This window comes from Cheilinus undulatus, linkage group 6, assembly GCF_018320785.1.
Source record: "Cheilinus undulatus linkage group 6, ASM1832078v1, whole genome shotgun sequence".
Lineage (NCBI taxonomy): Eukaryota > Metazoa > Chordata > Actinopteri > Labriformes > Labridae > Cheilinus > Cheilinus undulatus.
The window spans coordinates 17979921-17998478 of NC_054870.1; the positions used below are offsets into that span (position 1 = coordinate 17979921).

The 18558-nt window shown below is 40.3% G+C and overlaps 1 protein-coding gene across 2 annotated transcripts in view; it reads left to right on the forward strand.

Annotated features, from left to right (window-relative positions):
• Positions 1 to 18558, forward strand: part of LOC121511054 (spectrin beta chain, non-erythrocytic 1) — a 187238-nt gene that overhangs the window by 133307 nt on the left and 35373 nt on the right. For both annotated transcript variants that reach the window (XM_041789564.1, XM_041789562.1), the window contains 15 exons: positions 1188 to 1305; positions 1522 to 1680; positions 2087 to 2182; positions 2616 to 2822; positions 4761 to 4914; positions 5010 to 5161; positions 5434 to 5652; positions 7882 to 7962; positions 8071 to 8277; positions 8384 to 8595; positions 11472 to 11609; positions 12842 to 12962; positions 13480 to 13695; positions 13860 to 14279; positions 16723 to 16925. In XM_041789564.1, coding sequence (XP_041645498.1) covers positions 1188 to 1305; positions 1522 to 1680; positions 2087 to 2182; positions 2616 to 2822; positions 4761 to 4914; positions 5010 to 5161; positions 5434 to 5652; positions 7882 to 7962; positions 8071 to 8277; positions 8384 to 8595; positions 11472 to 11609; positions 12842 to 12962; positions 13480 to 13695; positions 13860 to 14279; positions 16723 to 16925 — 2703 coding nt within the window. The remainder of the gene's footprint in view (positions 1 to 1187; positions 1306 to 1521; positions 1681 to 2086; positions 2183 to 2615; positions 2823 to 4760; positions 4915 to 5009; positions 5162 to 5433; positions 5653 to 7881; positions 7963 to 8070; positions 8278 to 8383; positions 8596 to 11471; positions 11610 to 12841; positions 12963 to 13479; positions 13696 to 13859; positions 14280 to 16722; positions 16926 to 18558) is intronic.

Below are 18558 nucleotides of genomic sequence, written 5' to 3' on the forward strand. Positions count from 1 at the left end.
CTAGCTGGACAATTTTGTAAAACTATCAGGTTTTATCTGCAAATGGAGGAAAAGGCAGAATATAGGATATAATACTGATATGTTAAAGGGACATGCAATTCTGTAATGCTTGTAATGAAATGAATTGTAGGAACACAGTAACACTGTCTTATAAACCCTTGGGGGTTTGGCACTTAGTGTGCATGATACTTAAATAAGGTACAATCACAGTGCAATCATAAAAACTTTGAAGCTGTCTCTTACCTGTAAATCAATGCAGCTCTTAGTTGAATAATGCATCTAAAAGTCAAGATCATAAAATATATTTCTTGCCAAATCAAGATGATGGTAAGAATTGCTTTGCATCGTCAGTGTTAAGTTTTAAAAATGTGATTGAAATTGGGATTCATGAAAGTTAACTTGAAATTCAGTGATTCATCACAGTTTATCAAACATTTATCACACTTTTTAAAAAATTTTTACCACAGGACAGCCATAGTTTTTATACTAATTACACATGACTGCTATGATGCCCGTTTAGACAACCCGTAATCCCACACCTCAGCCCCAGTGATCACCATCATTCTTCCATGAGCTGCCAGCTTGGTCTGGTTTGTTTTGTTCAGGTTTTATTTTTGGTGGGAAAAGGTGGCACCATGGTGTGGAGTTTAAAAAATGCGCTAAACTGATGCAGTTAAAATGAACACAGTTAGTGCTGTAATACAAATGGTTACACTGCCGCTGGCATCATCGGTGAGATAAAAGAGCAGAGCATCATCCCTCACAGCGTGTCGGTTGTTGCTGAGAATGTCCGCGTTCTACAGCGGTGAATCAAGTCCCCCAATCAGCAGGTCTTAAACAAATGGACAGGAGGTGACATTTCCCCACCATTGACCTGTGGCCCTGGGAGTTGTAATCCTTTGTTTCCCAAGCTTCACCAATAAAACACAATTGCTGCATCTCTGTTTACAACCAGCGCATAGTTTCAAGGGAAAAGAAGTGTGTAAACAAAGAAAACCCCAAACCTAAACGTAACATAACACTTTAAAACTCCCTTTGGTTTTATGTTGAGGAAACCTGTTGTATTTATTACCTGGTCCGATTGCACAACAAACCAGGCACAACAGTTTGTTCTTTAAATGACTGTTCATCTGTACTACATCGTGTAACTCATATTTGTAATGTTTGTTGTCATGTTTTATGTGCAGGTTCACAGAAAAGGGAAACCTGGAGGTTCTTCTGTTTACCATCCAGAGTAAAATGAGAGCAAACAACCAGAAAGTCTACACACCCAGAGAGGGAAAGCTCATCTCTGACATCAACAAGGTAACCTCAGCTGCTGTGATGTCATGAGTTACTATAATTTAACTTTATATGTATGCGAACTGCTCTAATTTATAATTCAACTTTACTTTCTAAATAGAGATTGGACTATGATATTACTTTAAAATTAACAATACAACAATAAGAAAATCCAATAAAATCCATTTAAACTGAAAGACCACTGACCTACTGATACCTGTCATTGTGTGTTTGATTTAGGCATGGGAGCGTCTAGAGAAGGCGGAGCATGAACGGGAGCTGGCCCTGAGGACAGAGTTGATTCGTCAGGAGAAGCTGGAGCAGCTAGCACGACGCTTTGACCGCAAAGCCGCAATGAGGGAGACGTGGCTGAGTGAGAACCAGCGGCTTGTCTCTCAGGTAAAACAAATATTTATTTAATCATTTTCTCAATATTTTTCTAAATACAAGTCATATTTAGTACTGACATAGTACTGCGAAGGCAAAAAAATACACTTTAGTAAGGTTAGTAAGGTACTCAGGTTTGTTAATGCAATCACAGGGAAATGTGGTTTGTATAGATTGTTAATTGTCAGTCTGTTTTAAGTCCTCTTGAATATCAAGAAATAATCCTAATCTCCTCATGTGTCCTTCCCTCCTTCCTTATGTCAATTTTTCCTCATCTTTCCTTGTTTCCTTGTTTTCTTGTCTCTGTCTAATCTCTTTCTTGCAACCTCACCATTCCTCTTTCCTTTTCCTTTTTCCCCTGCCTGTATGTCTCCTCTCCTCCCTTCTCCCCTTGTTTCCTCTCCTTTTTCTCCTCCAGGATAACTTTGGATTTGACCTCCAGGCTGTAGAAGCAGCCACTAAGAAACATGAAGCCATAGAGACAGACATTGCTGCGTATGAGGAGCGAGTTCAGGTTTGTTTCATCAGTTGGATTCTGTTTTCTTTTTTTGTCATTGATTTCTGACAAACTCTTAGAAAAGATGACACACACAGACTAAGCCTGAAATAAGCTTTATCAGGTGGATTGAAGCCTTGATCACACAGGATCATTGATTAGGTTCAAGCATTGATCAGACGTGTTTAATCCTCCATGACACAGGTCTAATACCCAGTTGCATGCTCTTAAGTCATTATTGGATGGGTTTCTAAGATGTTTTTACTATACAGAAAAGTAAGTTTAATTATTTATTGCATATTTTCAGTGTAAAATAAATGCACATTCTTGTTTTATATTCAATTTTAAGGTTTTTAGAGTTAAACATCATCATCTTGAAGAGTTTTGTCTCACAAGCTTCATTCTGTCTTTTTTTGTCCATTCATACTTTCCTCCTCATTCATTTCTGCAGGCGGTGGTTGCCGTGGCAAAAGAGCTGGAGGCGGAGAGTTACCATGACATCAAACGCATCACAGCCAGGAAAGACAACGTGATCCGGCTGTGGGAGTACCTGCTGGAGCTGCTGAAGGCCCGGAGGACGAGACTGGAATCCAATCTGGGCCTGCAGAGAGTCTTCCAGGAGATGCTCTACATCATGGACTGGATGGACGAGATGAAGGTATGGAGGTGGGGGCGGGGCAAACAAGGGCAGGGGGTTTGACCAGTGAAAATGTGTTGATTGAGAAGTAGATTACTGCTGATGCAGACAACTTATGGAGGTTACTTTGTTCAAAAAAAATCCTGATTTCCATTTTTAACAATACTTTTTAAAATTTAATCCCAGATTGTATTAGAGAATAAATTGTAATATATGAATGAGGTTTCTGTAAATTCTTTACTCTTTAAAAATTATTTATATTTAACTATGAAAATCAGATTTTGATAAAAATATATTGAACTTTGATTGTGGCACTAAAGGAGTTACTAACTGCTCAATGTTAAACATTTTTTTACAATAACAGTGCACATAAACTTATAGCCACTTAACGACCTTAACATCTAAACATAATTAAATTAAAAAAAAAGATAAAATAAACATGTTTGGAACATGCATCATTACAGAAACCCTTTGAGGACATGCATGCATTTTATTTTACTCAATTTTGCCTTGAGAACATTTCAGTTTTGGTTGTCTTCTAGATATCTTAGGAAAGTGGAATATTGTCATGGGTAATCCACCTTTGATATCATAAGATAATGAGATAAATAAGTTGACAGTTTTGAGAAAATAACAAAAATGTACGTGTTATCACTGCTTAATGGAGTAAAGTGCAATTTTTGAACAAAAAAAGAAAAAAAAAAAAGCTTTTGAAAATACTTTTAAAAAGCAAGTTATGTTATTAAGCACCTTTCATACAAAAGGCAAATCAAAGTGCTAAACACAGTCTAAAATAGCCTAAAAAACAATAAACACAAGAGATTTTAAGATTATAAAGCAACACATGAGTCAGTGAATTCAATCTCAAGGTGTAAATCTGTGACCAAAAGCTTTATTGGAAAATAAGCATCATAATGTTTTATTCAGCTGTACTAATCAAAGAAGTCAACTTGTTGTATATGAAAAATGTTTCATTTTATGTGTTTTTTTACATTACAAAAATGATGAGGGGGGTTGGGGGTGCACTTAAACTGGCATTGTTAGGGTTAAATTCCTAAAAATTAATCATTATTTGATATTAATGTTTAGATCTGATCTGTATTTAAAAGTAATGCATAAATATTGGATTTTTGTAAGAAAAACATTTTTACTTTTATCTATGTATGGTGTCTATTTTGGCCTCTTATACCATGAGTGTAACAAGTACTTATTTTTTTTAATTTTTAAAAAATAATAATGCATAAAAATCAAACTTGTTGTCTCATAATCAACATATACATGGTTGTGATAATCACCTTATAAGGAAATCCAATTTGCATGTAGTATAAAAAAAATGTATTTATTGTGTATTTCAAATTGTAATCATCACATATTTGTACTTAAATTAAAATTAAAATGGTTAAATTTCCAAAAAAAAAAAAAAAAAGGTATTTGATATTTATGTGCAGGTATGATCTTGATTAAAAAAATAATGCAACAGAAGTTCGAAAAGAGATAGTAAAGTACCTTTTTTTTTTGTTATTTTTTGTATGCTGCTGTTTTTGGACAAAAACACCCTCAGTGTAGCAATTTCTCCTATGCCAACTGTTAGTAAAAAATATTTTTAAATAATAGAGGAGCACATAAACTCATAAGTAAGAGAAGTCGTCACATTTCCTTATAGGCCCCTATACAATCAGTGGAGTTGTCCCCTTCTAGTCATTAAGTCGTTCATACTCCATGTTGCAGAACTAGAGAAACTATCACTGATTAAACAGAGTTTATGTTCTACATTTTTATCAGAAACAAAACTTTGCATTCCGTTTTTTGGGGAAACAGTGCCCTCTGTCTATTATGCTTTGTAAAGGCATCATAAGATGTTCCTCAACGTAGGTTTTAGAGACCTTTGCTAAAATGTAACCTAAGAAACTGTATTTACTCTACAAAATATCCCTGATCCTACACTCTTTCTCCCTGTAGATGTTACTGCTCTCTCAGGATTATGGAAAACACCTGCTTGGAGTGGAGGACCTGCTGCAGAAACACGCTCTGGTAGAGGCTGACATCGCCATCCAGGCGGACAGAGTTCGAAACGTCAACAGCAACGCACAGAAGTTTGCAGATGACACGGAGGGTGAGAGAGACAGATTCATTTCTTCTTATCAGTTCTTGTTTTTGTTTGTTGTGAAGAATAAGAGAGGAGAAAATAACTACGCCTCTCCTCTGCAGGTTATAAGCCCTGTGATCCTCAGGTCATCAGAGATCGCGTCGCTCACATGGAGTTCTGCTACCAGGAGCTGAGTCAGCTGGCGGCTGAGCGGCGAGCTCGGCTTGAGGAGTCACGACGCCTCTGGAAGTTCTTCTGGGAAATGGCTGAGGAGGTTATTATCCCCCACTATAAGTTATTTGGCAGATAAATGAAAAATCTGAGTCTCAGTTTGTTCATTATTTTCTTTTCTTGGCTTTCAGACACTGCTTGTTATAGCTCCTTCACTCTGTGTTTTATTTCTGTCCCAAAATTACTCAAAGTTGCTCTGTTAACAAAAACTTAAAATGGATCTCAAGTCTCAGAATGGACCGCTTCATCAAAAAACAAACCTGAGTTAGTCCTGCTGTGATCTAACCAAGATCTGGATGTGCTTGTGGTTTGTAGGAGGGCTGGATCCGGGAGAAGGAACAGATCCTGTCTTCTGAGGATTATGGGAAGGATCTTACTGGAGCATTGCGCCTGCTGAGTCAACACAAAGCCTTCGAAGATGAGATGAGCGGGCGAGCAGCCCACCTGCAGCAGACCATCAAACAAGGAGAGGAGCTGGTGGCAAACAATCATTTTGGTGCAGACAAGATTAAAGAACGCATCCAGGACATCCAGGTACACTGACAGATTCTGCCGAACACTTTAAATCTGGGTTTATTCTACAAATTAGATCATTTAAAAACCCCACAACAAATTTAAAAAGGAATTAAAATGATTTTTTTTTTTTTTAAGATTTATGTTTGGGCCTTTTCATGCCTTTATTTGATAGAGTAAGGACAGTGGATAGACTCGGAAACAGGGAAGACAGTGGGGAGAGACATGCAGTAAAGGGCCACAGGCCGGATTCGAACCTGGGCCGCCCGCATACATGGGTAGTGCCTTAAACCACTTGACCATCTGCGCTCCCTTAAAATTATTTTTTACATTTATTTTTTGTTGGTACTGCTTGCAAAGTTGAGTGTTTTTGGAAATCTGGTTTGTAAGTTACCTGCAAGGATAAACAGTGCAGTCAGAAAGTATTAAGACCCCTTCAAAAACAAGACAAAAACAAAGTAACACAGTATCACATTAACGCAAGTATTCAGACTCTTTACTCAGTACTTAGCTGAAGCACCTTTGTAAGCAATTATTGCCTTGAGCCTTTTTGAATATGACACAGTAAGCTTTCTATACCTGGACTGGAGGATTTTCTGCCATTCTTCAAGCTCAGTCAGGTCAGGTAGGGACCACCAGTGGACAGCCATTCTCAGCTCTCTCTCTAGAGACATTCGATAGGGATCAAGTCAGGGCTCTGGCTGGGCCTCTCTTGGACATTGACAGAGTTGTCCCTAAGCCACACCTGTGTTGTCTTGGCTGTGCACTTAAGGTCATGGTCAGGTTGGAAGGTGAACCTTAGGCCCAGTCTGAGGTCCTGAGTGCTGCAGAACAGACTTTTATTGAGGATATCTCTGTACTTTGCTCCATTCAGTTCCATCTTTCCCTCAACCTTGACCAGTCTCCCAGTCCTTAGTCCTGAAGACCTCCCCCACAGTATGATACTGCCACCACCGTGCTATACTATTCAGACGGTATTGGGCAGATGATCAACGCTGCCTGGTTTCCTCGAGACATAACGTTTAGAGTTGAGTCCTAACAGTTCTATCTTGGTTTCATCAGACCAGTAAATCCTGTTTCTCACAGTCTGAGAGTCCTTCAGGGGGCTCCAAGTGGGCTGTCATGATGGCACTGAAGAGAGGCTTTTGTGTAGCAACACTGCCCTAAGCCCAGATCGAGGAGGGCTGCAGTGATGGTTATAGTGATGTCCTTCTGGAGCTTTGTCCCATCTCCACATGGGATCTCTGGAGTTCAGTCATAGGGCCTTTCAGACCAGCAGGGCTTCATGCTGGCTCTGGTTCCCAAACCTAATTTTGAACCCACCGGCATGTTCAAACCATTAAAAAAATTGGTTCAGAACTTGAAAAGTTGGTTCTCAGCTGGGACCAAAAAATTGCTGGTTCTTTCTCATGAACGGTGAAGTCATCATTTGGCGTGTCATAATTTAGGTTGTGAAGATGAGTGAAAAAAATGGAGAAAAAGTGATCTGCTGAGGAGACGAAGGCAAAGGCTGGGTTCACCCAAATGCCAGACCAAATAGTTGATAAACTCAGGAAACTGAGAAGGAATAGCAGGACAGTAAAAAGACTTGGGCAAAAGCGGAGCTGGACATGGTGATACATGTCCATCATGTCCTCCCACTTTGGTTCCACTGAAGAGCCAGAACCAGAGCTGTGTCTGTCTGACAGTCTCAGTGACCACTGGGTTCTTGGTCACCTCTCTCACTAAGGCCTTCCTCCCCTGATTGCTCATTTTGCCCTGGCAATCAGCTCTTCAGTGCAGCAGAATTATTTTTCAATCCTGTCTTTGAGCTCTGCAGGCAGTTTTTTTGACCTCATGGTTTGGTTTTTTCTCTGATATGCATTGTCACATGTGAGGCCTTCTATAGAGAGTTGTATGTTTTCCATATCATGTCCAATCAGTCTATTTTACCACAGGTGGACAACAATAAAGGCGTAGAAAGGTCTCAGCAGCAATCAAGAGAAATGGATGGAACATGAGCTAAATTTCAAGTCATGGATATTGTGATTTGTATCAATACTTTCAATGATCACATCTGCACTGAGTCAGTTAAAATTATAGAAAATATTGGACATGAGTATTTTTATTCATAGGCCTGCAAAAATTGTAACATTATGGCTATTTTATTTCTTGCAATTCAACCTTCAGAATCTTTTGTTTGATGTTCCCGTTGCACTATATCCTGACACCTTCCCTCTTGTTCATCCTCCTCCACTCTCTGTGCTGCAGGATCAGTGGGCGGCCCTTGAAAATCTCTCTGCTGTCCGTAAAGCTCGCCTGCAGGAGGCCTGCAACCAGCACCAGTTCCAGGTGAAAATGCACTGAGTTTTATTGTTTCTGTTGGAATTAGCAATTGGATTTGGGAGCAGAAGTGCACACTTCTGATTCATTTTATTAACATTCATCTCCTCTCTGCAGGCTGATGCTGATGACATCGACACATGGATGCTGGACGTACTCCGTATTGTCTCCAGCGTGGACGTCGGTCATGATGAGTTCTCTGCTCAGACTCTGGTGAAGAAACACAAGGATGTAGCTGAGGAAATCAACAGCTACCGACCTGTCATTGACGCCCTGCACGAACAATCTCGCACACTGCCACCTGAGAAAGCCAACTCTGAGGAGGTAAAACTCTAATAGAAACCAAAAAGTTAGCACATACTACTCCACAGTTTAGAGGACTCTCTGCAGTCACTGATGCCCTGACATGTGTGTTGCTGTTTGTTTGCAGGTCCAGAACAGACTGGCAGGCATCGAGGAGCGTTACAAAGAGGTGGTGGAGCTGACACGGCTTAGGAAGCAGGCGCTGCAGGACGCTCTGGCTCTCTACAAGATGATGAGCGAAGCCAACGCCTGCGAGGTTTGGATTGATGAGAAGGAGCAGTGGCTCAACAGCATGGAGATCCCTGAGAAACTGGAGGACCTGGAGGTGGTACAGCACCGGTGAGAAACCGAACAACGTCTTCATTATTACAATAAAAGCAATCTTTACATTCCAAAGTTCGTCATAGTTCGAAAGTAAAAAAAAAAAAAAAAAAACAGTTACATAAGAAGATACAATAATCTGGAGGGTCAACAAAATCAAGTAAAACTGTCAAATAAACAAATACTCATAAGGGCTCATAAACTAGGGTCAGCTGAGTGTGATGCTCGAGTGTGATTGTCCCCCTAACCGGTCTCCTACTGGCCTGCGTTCACATTGCATCAGGCCCAAGCAAGCCTGAACATGGTTACCTCGTGGACATATGTTGTCAGGTCACAATATGACACGCATGACGTTGTTTACATGAAGCGTGGGCAGCAACAGTTGAGAACAACCAAGAGAGCATGACTGGATCTTTACTGACCACTATCCCTTTTCCAACTAGCCAGTACCAGGTCTGGTTCTAAGCCAGTGCTTAATCTAGCACCAGTTCTTTTTTCGAAGCCAAAGAACTGGCTTTGGGCAAGAAAACCAGTTCCAGTGTGGCACAAATGCCTTGCTGGTCCTGGGGAAAGAACCAGTTCAAGCTGGAGCCTGCATGCCCACAGAGGGGTCTGCTTATGCAGGAGCTGCATGTTTGTGTCTGTGGCTGGAGGCAGGATTGGGACGCACAAATAACCAGGAAGAATGCCAAGACAACAAGACAAAAAAGACGAGTAAAGCAGCAGTAGTTTCAAGGAGGAGATGAGCTGCCTCCTGGCTTTGTGGGTCTTAGATGAAGAGAGTTAGAGGAAGCTAAAAGTGCTAATGGTGTCGGGAAACAGTGATGCACACCGACATTCACAGTGTTGCGGTGGTATGGCTCTGTGGCCCGCTCCAGCCTGGGGAAAAGAAAACTGGTTCTGCAGAAAGGCTCCAGCTCTAGCCCAGCACCAGCTCTTAAACTGGCTTGATGGAAAAGGGTTATTTGTGGCCTTTTTCACCTTTTTTTTGGTCAGATCTGGACATTTAACACTTCTGGATCTCTCCGTTATGCAAAGTGGTGCACTTTTTCACACTGATTATATGTCACATCCATGTTCGTGCCTTTGCATGTGCTCATGCCAAGCAATCCTACAGTGCCCGAGGCGATCTCTTCCATCTGTGCCAGGGTCAGGGAAGTTCTTGAGCTTGGTATGGAGCCCTCCCACTGGACAATAAAAATGGACGTTAGGGGTTGAACATGCTTGGGTATGGTCAGAGTCAGCCCTAGCCATTTCGATGCCCTAGGCAAAATTCTGATTTAGTGAGAGTGATGAGCAGGGAAGTTGACGTTGATGTCCAGTTGTTTTAAATTTGGGGCTTCAATGAAAAGTCTGGGAATCAGGCCAGCATCCCTAGCATTTGCCCATACTGCCTGTGCTGCTTATGAAGAGCTGGCCCTGGGTATGGTACATAGTGTGATTGCGCCTTTAAACAGATACTGAAAACCCCACAGACTTTTACCTTTGCTTAATGGCAGCCAATTATATTTCTCCCTTTGCTGGTGGTACAGGTGAAAGAAGACTTAAACCAACAAAAGAGGACAGGACAACACTTCATTTTGTTCTGATTTCATTCACATTTATAAACCCTAATTTTAATCTCATATCTTCTGCCTAAGAGACTATTTCCCCCTTTGTGGTGCATTTAAGGGCACTGTAACATAAAAGATTCATGATTTCACTTCACTTGATTTTATTCCAGAGTGCTAAAACAACTTAGACTGTGCTAATGACAAAACGTTAACACTAAAAACATAGAGAAAATTTACAGATTAAATTGATTTTCTTTCCTAAAAATCAGTAACTCAGTCTGAGCAGAAAAAACAACAAACAACACAAGTTAAAAGGATTATGTAATGAGTTTGTTTAGCTGCTATTTAAACTTGACTGATTACTATCAGATTATATTTTCTTAGAGGCAGGATGTTTTTGTTTATTGGCTGTTGGAAAATAGGAAAATTATAATCTCATTAATTGGCTGTTAATGCTGCTATCATTCCAAATGGCTTTACATAATTATTTAGAGGTTTTTAATGACAATAGGAGGTGGTTTATGAGTTTATTTATTCACAGATTAAGCTGCTTATGTTTCTTGGTTTCATCTCTACTTGCAGGCAATGTTTGAACTAATTCTCCTCTAAAACATTATTAATCCAAGCATGTACAGCAATCATAAGGATTATTATTTATGTAATTTGTTGCTATTACAGTTCAACATGTGAATAACAGCAGCAGTGTTAGACTCTAAATCTGCTCCAGTGTCAGTTTGTCTGTTTGTTGTTTTGCAGCATAGTGGGAGAGACGCAGTCAGAGTGTGGGAACCAGAGCAGTAAACTGTTGTTTACGGCACACTGCAGGTCCCACACTGTTTAAGAGGGTGTGTGGATGTGTTAAAGGATTCGTTCTCAGACGCCGGTTATCTGCCACTTGTTTGGCTGTATTGTTTGACGGCAAAACATCACATGGGTCTTTTCCCAGAGGCTGATTTACTTTGTGTCTGTGTTTGTATGCATGTCTTTGTGTAGTATGTGAACATCAGCTGAGATCACTGATACTCAAAGTAACATTTTTATCCCTCAAATGTGTTGGATTTCTTCTATATTAACACTTTAAGCAGGAGTGTGGACCTGCTTCAGTCTGTCTCGACCGATTTCCTGTCTGCTCCATATGTCATACAGTAATAAAACAGCAGGGTGAAAAAGTATATCATAAAATTTCCTCTCAATTTCCTCTCAACTTAAACAACATGTCTAATTAAGAACAGGCTCATAAGGTTCAGATATGTAAATAAGAAATTTTGATGGAACTCTTTGCTCTATAGCCGATGAAAGTGTTGAATTAAATAGTGATTACAACTCTCTGTCTTCTTCCAGATTCGAAAGTTTGGAGCCAGAGATGAACAGCCAAGCGTCCAGAGTCGCCGTGGTCAACCAGGTTGCCCGGCAGCTGATCCACAGCGGACATCCCAGTGAGAAGGAGATCAAAGCTCAGCAGGACAAACTCAACACCAGGTAATCTGGCTGGGATTAGAGCAGTTTATATGCAGCAGGATTATCACATCTTTGAGACAGTTTGTCACCATCTTGTTGAGATTAAACTGATGGATACTCCAGGATTAAAAGCTCCGTTCCTAAATTAACTACATTTTGATGGGAAACAAAACTTCAGGAGATTAAGGGTGGAAATAAATCAGGATTTATAGGCTTGTGAAACAGAATTAGCAGATTATTTACTAATGGTTGTGCGTAGATTAAAGCAGTCAATTGAGTTGTGGTGAGACATGATTAGTCAATTATTTGGGTAAAAACTACCCAAAAAATGGATAAAGGATTATAAATTAGGATTTAGATCTTGTAAATTTGTAAGATCCCAAATTAATCTGCTTTAGTTTGTACATAGCCTCTGAAAAGTATTTACCCCCTTGGATGCTTTACTCTATATTGGTTTGAAAGATCAATCATGGCCAATGTAATTTGGCTTTTTTTCTTTTGTTTTGTTTTTTTTTTGTTTTTTTTGTTTGTTTTTTTGTTTTTTTTACAAAAATTCCTTCAGAGTAGTCATAGGTGTCTTGGAGGTCTCTCTCACTTGTCTCCTTCTTGCACAGTCACTCGGTTTGTGAGGACAGCCTTATCTAGGTAGATTTTTTCATGCGATATATTCCCTCCATTTCTCCATGATGGATTTAACTGAACTCTGGGGGATGTTCAGTGCTTTATACTTTTCAATCACCTTTTCTTTCAGTTGCTTGGAGCATTCTTTTGTCTTTATGATGTAATGGTAGCCAGGAATACTGATTACTAGTGACTGGACCAGACACGGGTGGCTTTATACTACAGTCACCTAATATGCACTCACTGCACTCAGGTGATCCCTATTTCACCAATCATGAAACTACTAGCACCAGTTGGCTGGACCTCTGTTGAATTAGGTCAGCCCCTTTAACAGGGGTAAAAATTTATTCAGTCACTTATTTTACCTTAAATATTTTTGTCTGACATTACTTTGTAGACACTCTGTTTCACTTTGACTTCAAAAAATCCAAATTATATTGACCATGATGAGTTATAAAATCAGTAAAAGGTAAAACATCCAGGGGTGAATACTTTTTATAGGCACTGTAAGACCAAACAGGTCCAGGCAGTGATACAACAGGGACAAAAATAAATACTGCTGAACTGATCCCTTGCTTGATTTCAGTTTTAGTTGTTACTGATGGCATCTTCTTCCTTGACTGTCCATGCAGGTGGAGTCAGTTCAGGGATCTGGTGGACCGGAAGAAAGACAGCCTGAACTCAGCTTTGGGCGTCCAGAACTATCACCTGGAGTGCAACGAGACAAAGTCATGGATCAAAGAAAAGACCAAGGTACCCAACAAGGGATCACATCTTTATCAGACATGCAACACATAATCTCAGCGTCTGCTTGACATACACTTCTGATCTCTTAATCTTAAACTGGTTGGAAAAATGAGACTATAGTTGGTCCTTAATACAGTAGAAAATTTCCTTATTTAATCATTAGAGAAAGTTGTCTTTTAATACATGTATACACTGCAAATAGAAACTGCTCATACCTGAATTAGCTACTTCTTAGAATCAAATAGTGGCATATTTCTTAAATGGACCAATAGAAAAGCTCTAAAAAATGGGTCTGAAAGTCGACTTGATGGCTGTTGGCAGTGTCCTGTTTATGTCCCTCCAAAGCAATAGGGGAAATCTAAGCAAGCAGATGGAAGTCAGACAACACATAAGCAAATATTCCTTTATTGCTTGTCATTATAAAAAACCTGAAAGTTACATCAAAAATTATGTTTATTAAAAAGTGATGGTCGCATTACACAACTTAAAGATAAAACTTGTGTCTGATTCATGTGTCCCCCAGGTCATCGAGTCAACTCAGGAGCTGGGGAACGACCTGGCCGGTGTCATGGCTCTGCAGAGGAAGCTGACAGGAATGGAGCGAGACCTTGCTGCAATCGAAGACAAACTGGGTGACCTGGGAAAGGAAGCCGACCGCCTGGCCTCAGAACACCCGGAGCAGTCTGAGGCAATCAAGGGACGACTGGCCGAAATCACCGGCGTCTGGGATGAGATGAAGGTAGGAAAAAATTTATGTTAGGTGTTTCCTCTGAGTATAATGTAATCATTACCAAATATAAAGCCAACCTTCTGATGTTGCACCACAGCAAAATATAAAAAATGAATTTAAGCTTACTTTGTGTTTAGAGATGTGTTTAAAGATGTTTTGTTTTCGGTTTGCAGGACACCATGAAGAACCGGGAGGAGTCGCTGGGTGAGGCCAGTAAGCTGCAGCAGTTCCTGCGTGACCTGGACGATTTCCAGTCATGGCTATCCCGCACTCAGACAGCCATTGCTTCAGAAGACATGCCCAACACTCTGGCTGAGGCTGAGAAGCTTCTGGCCCAGCATGAAGGCATCAAGAACGAGATCCGCAACTACGAGGAAGACTATCAGAAGATGCGGGACATGGGTGAGATGGTGACGCAGGGCCAAACAGATGCACAGTACATGTTCCTGCGACAGCGGCTTCAGGCGCTCGACACTGGCTGGAATGAGCTACACAAGATGTGGGAGAACCGTCAGAACCTGCTGTCCCAGTCCCACGCCTACCAGCTGTTCCTCAGGGACACCAAGCAGGCAGAGGCCTTCCTCAACAACCAGGTATGCCTCTAATGTTATCATACTTTTAGCTTTGTATTTGCATGGACACTATCTGTAGGGTCTGAGGTGTCACCTGCTCTACTTTGAAGAATTTTTACACTCTAGGGTGGTATAACAGACACTTCCAGACTAGCAAAACAGTGAGTGATTGATGACTGCAGTGATTGCTAGTCTGACCTGATTTAGGGGGGGAAGACATTGCAAAGAATAGATATTCTCCTCGTCATAGAAAAACTGTATTGCATAAATATCTCAGTTGTTTCACCTATATTTAAGTGTTCATATTGAGCCCCTGGAGAACCATGAATACGAATTTCTTCATCAAGAGCAGTAGTGGCTGGTGCAATATCCTCCAAGGGGAGAATTTTTGTACAGTAGCCTGATGCTAACACATAATGGAAGTTGCCTGTAAAAGTGTTACATTACGTTACGCAGTGGTGCTAATCTTAACTTAGGAAATTATGACTTTTTCTTAACAATGATAATTTAAAAAAATAGTTCCTTAAGGTGAGAGATGTTAGATTAGTTTCATAGCATCTCTACAGTCTGTAAGGTGAGGTGGCTTGGAAGAGGAGACCAAGGATGCAGGTTGAGATGAACAGAAGACCTGTGAGGTTCTGGACAAGATGCTGATGAACTGAATAGAGGTGGCTGGGGTGGAGGAGGGTTGCAGCGTCTACACTGAAACAACTTGCTGACTGTGAAAGAGAGGATGATGGATTTAAAATGTGACAGGTGCATGATGATTGGTCAGACAAGGTTGTGGCAGAATCTGACTAGCTTAGTACTTAAGAGAGTTACTGCCCATAATCAGCTGATCACCAGAGCAGCAAGAGAGAAAGAACGGAAAAAGGGAGAGAAATGAACGAGTGGTAGCTAAAGAATGAGTAGGAAACTTCCACTGTGTCCGTTTGTGTCACTGGTTAAAAGTTATTGACCTGTGTTCTGAATGAAATTAAGCTCAAACATCAGCAAATCAAGAGGGTTGGCCATAGAGGTATGTTTCTATGAGAGAAAACCAGCTCATTAAACTAGGTTTAATAAAAAAGGCAGTTAAGATGGGATTCTTAAAGAAAGTAAGCATTTGTTTCTGTATTATCTTTTTCATAAAACCATGTTTACTCTTCCTATCTCTACTAGACTTAAGAAAGAGGGTTATTTACATGGCTTACGTTACTTCAATAAATTTGCTTCCCTGTACACAGTCTTTATCAGTTATTTGTATGAAAATGAGGAGTCATAAGCAAAAGCTTTCACAGCTTGGCAAAAGTATCCTCAACACCCACAACATACTCTTTATTTGAGCCCAAATATTTTCTCAAACCACTTTTGTTTATTTTTGTCAGAATAAAACTGAGGTACATTCAATGAGGCTGTGGGAGTTCCAGGACAAACTGTAAAAGTGCAGACTGTGGTACATTCACAGCAGAGAGGAGTGTCAGCAGGGATTTCATGCTTTTTTAGTAATGTGGTTTGACCATCAAGTGAACTGTTCTCTCATTAGTGTTGTGATGCTGACACACACACAATCACTGCGTTTCGCGGATAAATCTCTCACTGGGCATTTGTCCAGACTGGTATCAAGCGGGTTCTGTCAAATTTTTCTGTAACACACACACACACCCACACCCACACACACATATTATTCCTGTGGGAGACTGACCACCCCTCAGTGCATGCTGGGAACAGCTCCAACCTAACCCCACCTGACCCTGTGTTACTGTACTGAATCTCAGGGTTTGAACTTTCATTGGGCAAAACAAGACATATTCAACAGCCCAGCCTGGTTGTGTGTATTTTTACTATGAGGACAGACACTGCCACCAAGTGGTCAGGGTCTTTCATCACAGTCACTAATAAAATGGTTAAAAGTGATCTCTTAGTTTTAACTGATGATATCAGAAAAAAGTAGTTCTTTACACATAAACAGATACTCCAAGGGGAAACACTTCAATACAGATTCATAAAGACACCTTGCATTAATGTATATTTTTTTACTTTTTCCATTTTTACCCAGTAATAACTAGGACTGTACAGATACCAGTATCAGGTGTCAGTACCAGTACCAACCCTACGTACCGGTACTCATAAAACACTGCAGATACTGTGGTCTGTATCATTTTTAAAGCATGATGTTAGCATGTAGTCAAAGTTGGACCCACATCTGTGTTTTGTGGTATTTTAACATATATGAGGACAAAAAAAGCAGAGAAGGAATAAAATAATGAACTGATAAATTGTCAAGAGGGGGGATGAGGAACATTGGATGAAAATAAAGCAAACTTTCAAAATAATTGTAAGAACAAGCGTTTTTATTAATTAACATGTACTCAGTATCAGTATCAGTGAGTACCCAAATGTAAGTCATACTCGTACTTGGTCTGGAAGAATGTTTTATCAGTGCGTCCCGAGTAATGACCCTGTTTTCATTTGTGTTCGCCAGGAGTATGTCCTCGCTCACACTGAGATGCCCAGCACTCTGGAGGGGGCCGAGGCAGCCATCAAGAAGCAGGAGGACTTCATGACTACCATGGATGCCAACGAGGAGAAGATCAGCGGCGTGGTTGACGCCGGACGCCGACTTGTGACCGACGGCAACATCAGCGCTGAGCGCATTCAGGAAAAAGTGGACTCCATCGACCAGAGGTACCCAAAGACACTGAAACTTTGTCGTGAAAGCATTACTGCTACTGTTGGTCAAAAACAAATATTCTTTTTTTTCTACTTCTAAGACAACAATTATCAAATATTGATCATTTTCAATTTAATTTAAAGAGTGAATATGTCAATATTTGTGTTGTACATCACAGATTATGCATAATGAGAATTCTGTTTTATTCTGTGTGCAGGATGTTTGAAAGGTTTTATTAGTTTAAGGGTAGCAGCCTTAAAATCAATATAGAAGATTTGAGTCCCTTGTTGTAAAATAAGTAGAATATCATGTGAGAGTTCATTTTCTTCCAGGATTTACTTCAAAAAGTTAAACTTTTATGAATTCTGAATTAATCTCATACAAAATGAAAGACTTTTGAAGACTTTTTGTTGTAATCTCTATGATTACAGCTTACAAATCACAAAAATGTGAATTCTACCATCTTAACCTATTAGTAGACTGTGGAAAATCCCAATTTGCAAAGGTTTCCTGAGCATTCATTCTCACTGTGGTTCAGTAAACACAACCACAATCATGGGGAAGACTCATGACTTGATTATTATCCACAGGACAAATACTGACACCTTCACAAGGAAGGTAAGCCACAGAAGGTCACTGCTGAAAGGGCAGGCTGTTCTCAGAGGCTGTTTTAAAGCTTATTCAAGGAAAATTAACTGGAAGAGAAAAGTGCTGCCAGAAAAAGCGCAACATGGATGAGCTCGGCCTTCAGGGGATTGTCAAACAAATAAGACTTAAGAACCTCAGGGAGCTTTACAAGGAGTGGACTGAGGGTGGAGTCAGTGGATCAAGAGCCCCCACACACAGATGAGTCCAGGAAATTGACTACAAGTGTGGTGTTTTTAGTGTCGAGCCAATCTTGAACCACAGACAATGTTATGAGCTTCTCAGCTGGGCTAAGGGGAGAAAGGACTGAACCATTGCTAAATGATCCAAACTCCTGTTTTCAGCTGAAAGTAAATTTTGAATTTCATTTGGAAATCAAGGTCCCAGAGTCTGGAGGAAAATCAGAGAGGCACAGAAGCTGTCAGTAATGGTTTAGGGGTACAATGTCATTGCTGTCAGCCATCTACCAGGAGATTTTAGAGAACTTCACGCTTCCATCTGCTGAAGAGCTTTATGGAGATACTTAATCTTTTCCAGCAGGACTTGGCACCTGACCAAAGTGAAGCCAAAACTACCAGAAACTGGTTTGTTGACCATGATATTACTGTGTTTGATTAAACAGCCAACTAGGCTGACCTGAACCCAGAATCTCTGGGAAAAGTCAAGAGGAAGATGAGAGACACCAGACTTAATGATACAGACAAGCTTAAGGCTGCTATCAGAGCAACCTGGGCTTCATAACAACCCAGTAATGCCACAGACTGAATCAATGAAGCAATTTGTGCAAAAGAACCCTGACCCAGGACTGAGTGCGTAAATGAACGTAATTTTCCGAAGGTCAGCATTTCTGTATTGTAAGTCACTTCTTTGGACTGAAGTTTTGTGGTATTTTAATATTTTGAAATGGTGATATTTTTTATTTTTGTGAGCTGTAAGACATAATCATCAAGATTAAAACACAAAAGTCTTGAAATATTTCATTTTGTATGAGATGAATCTAGA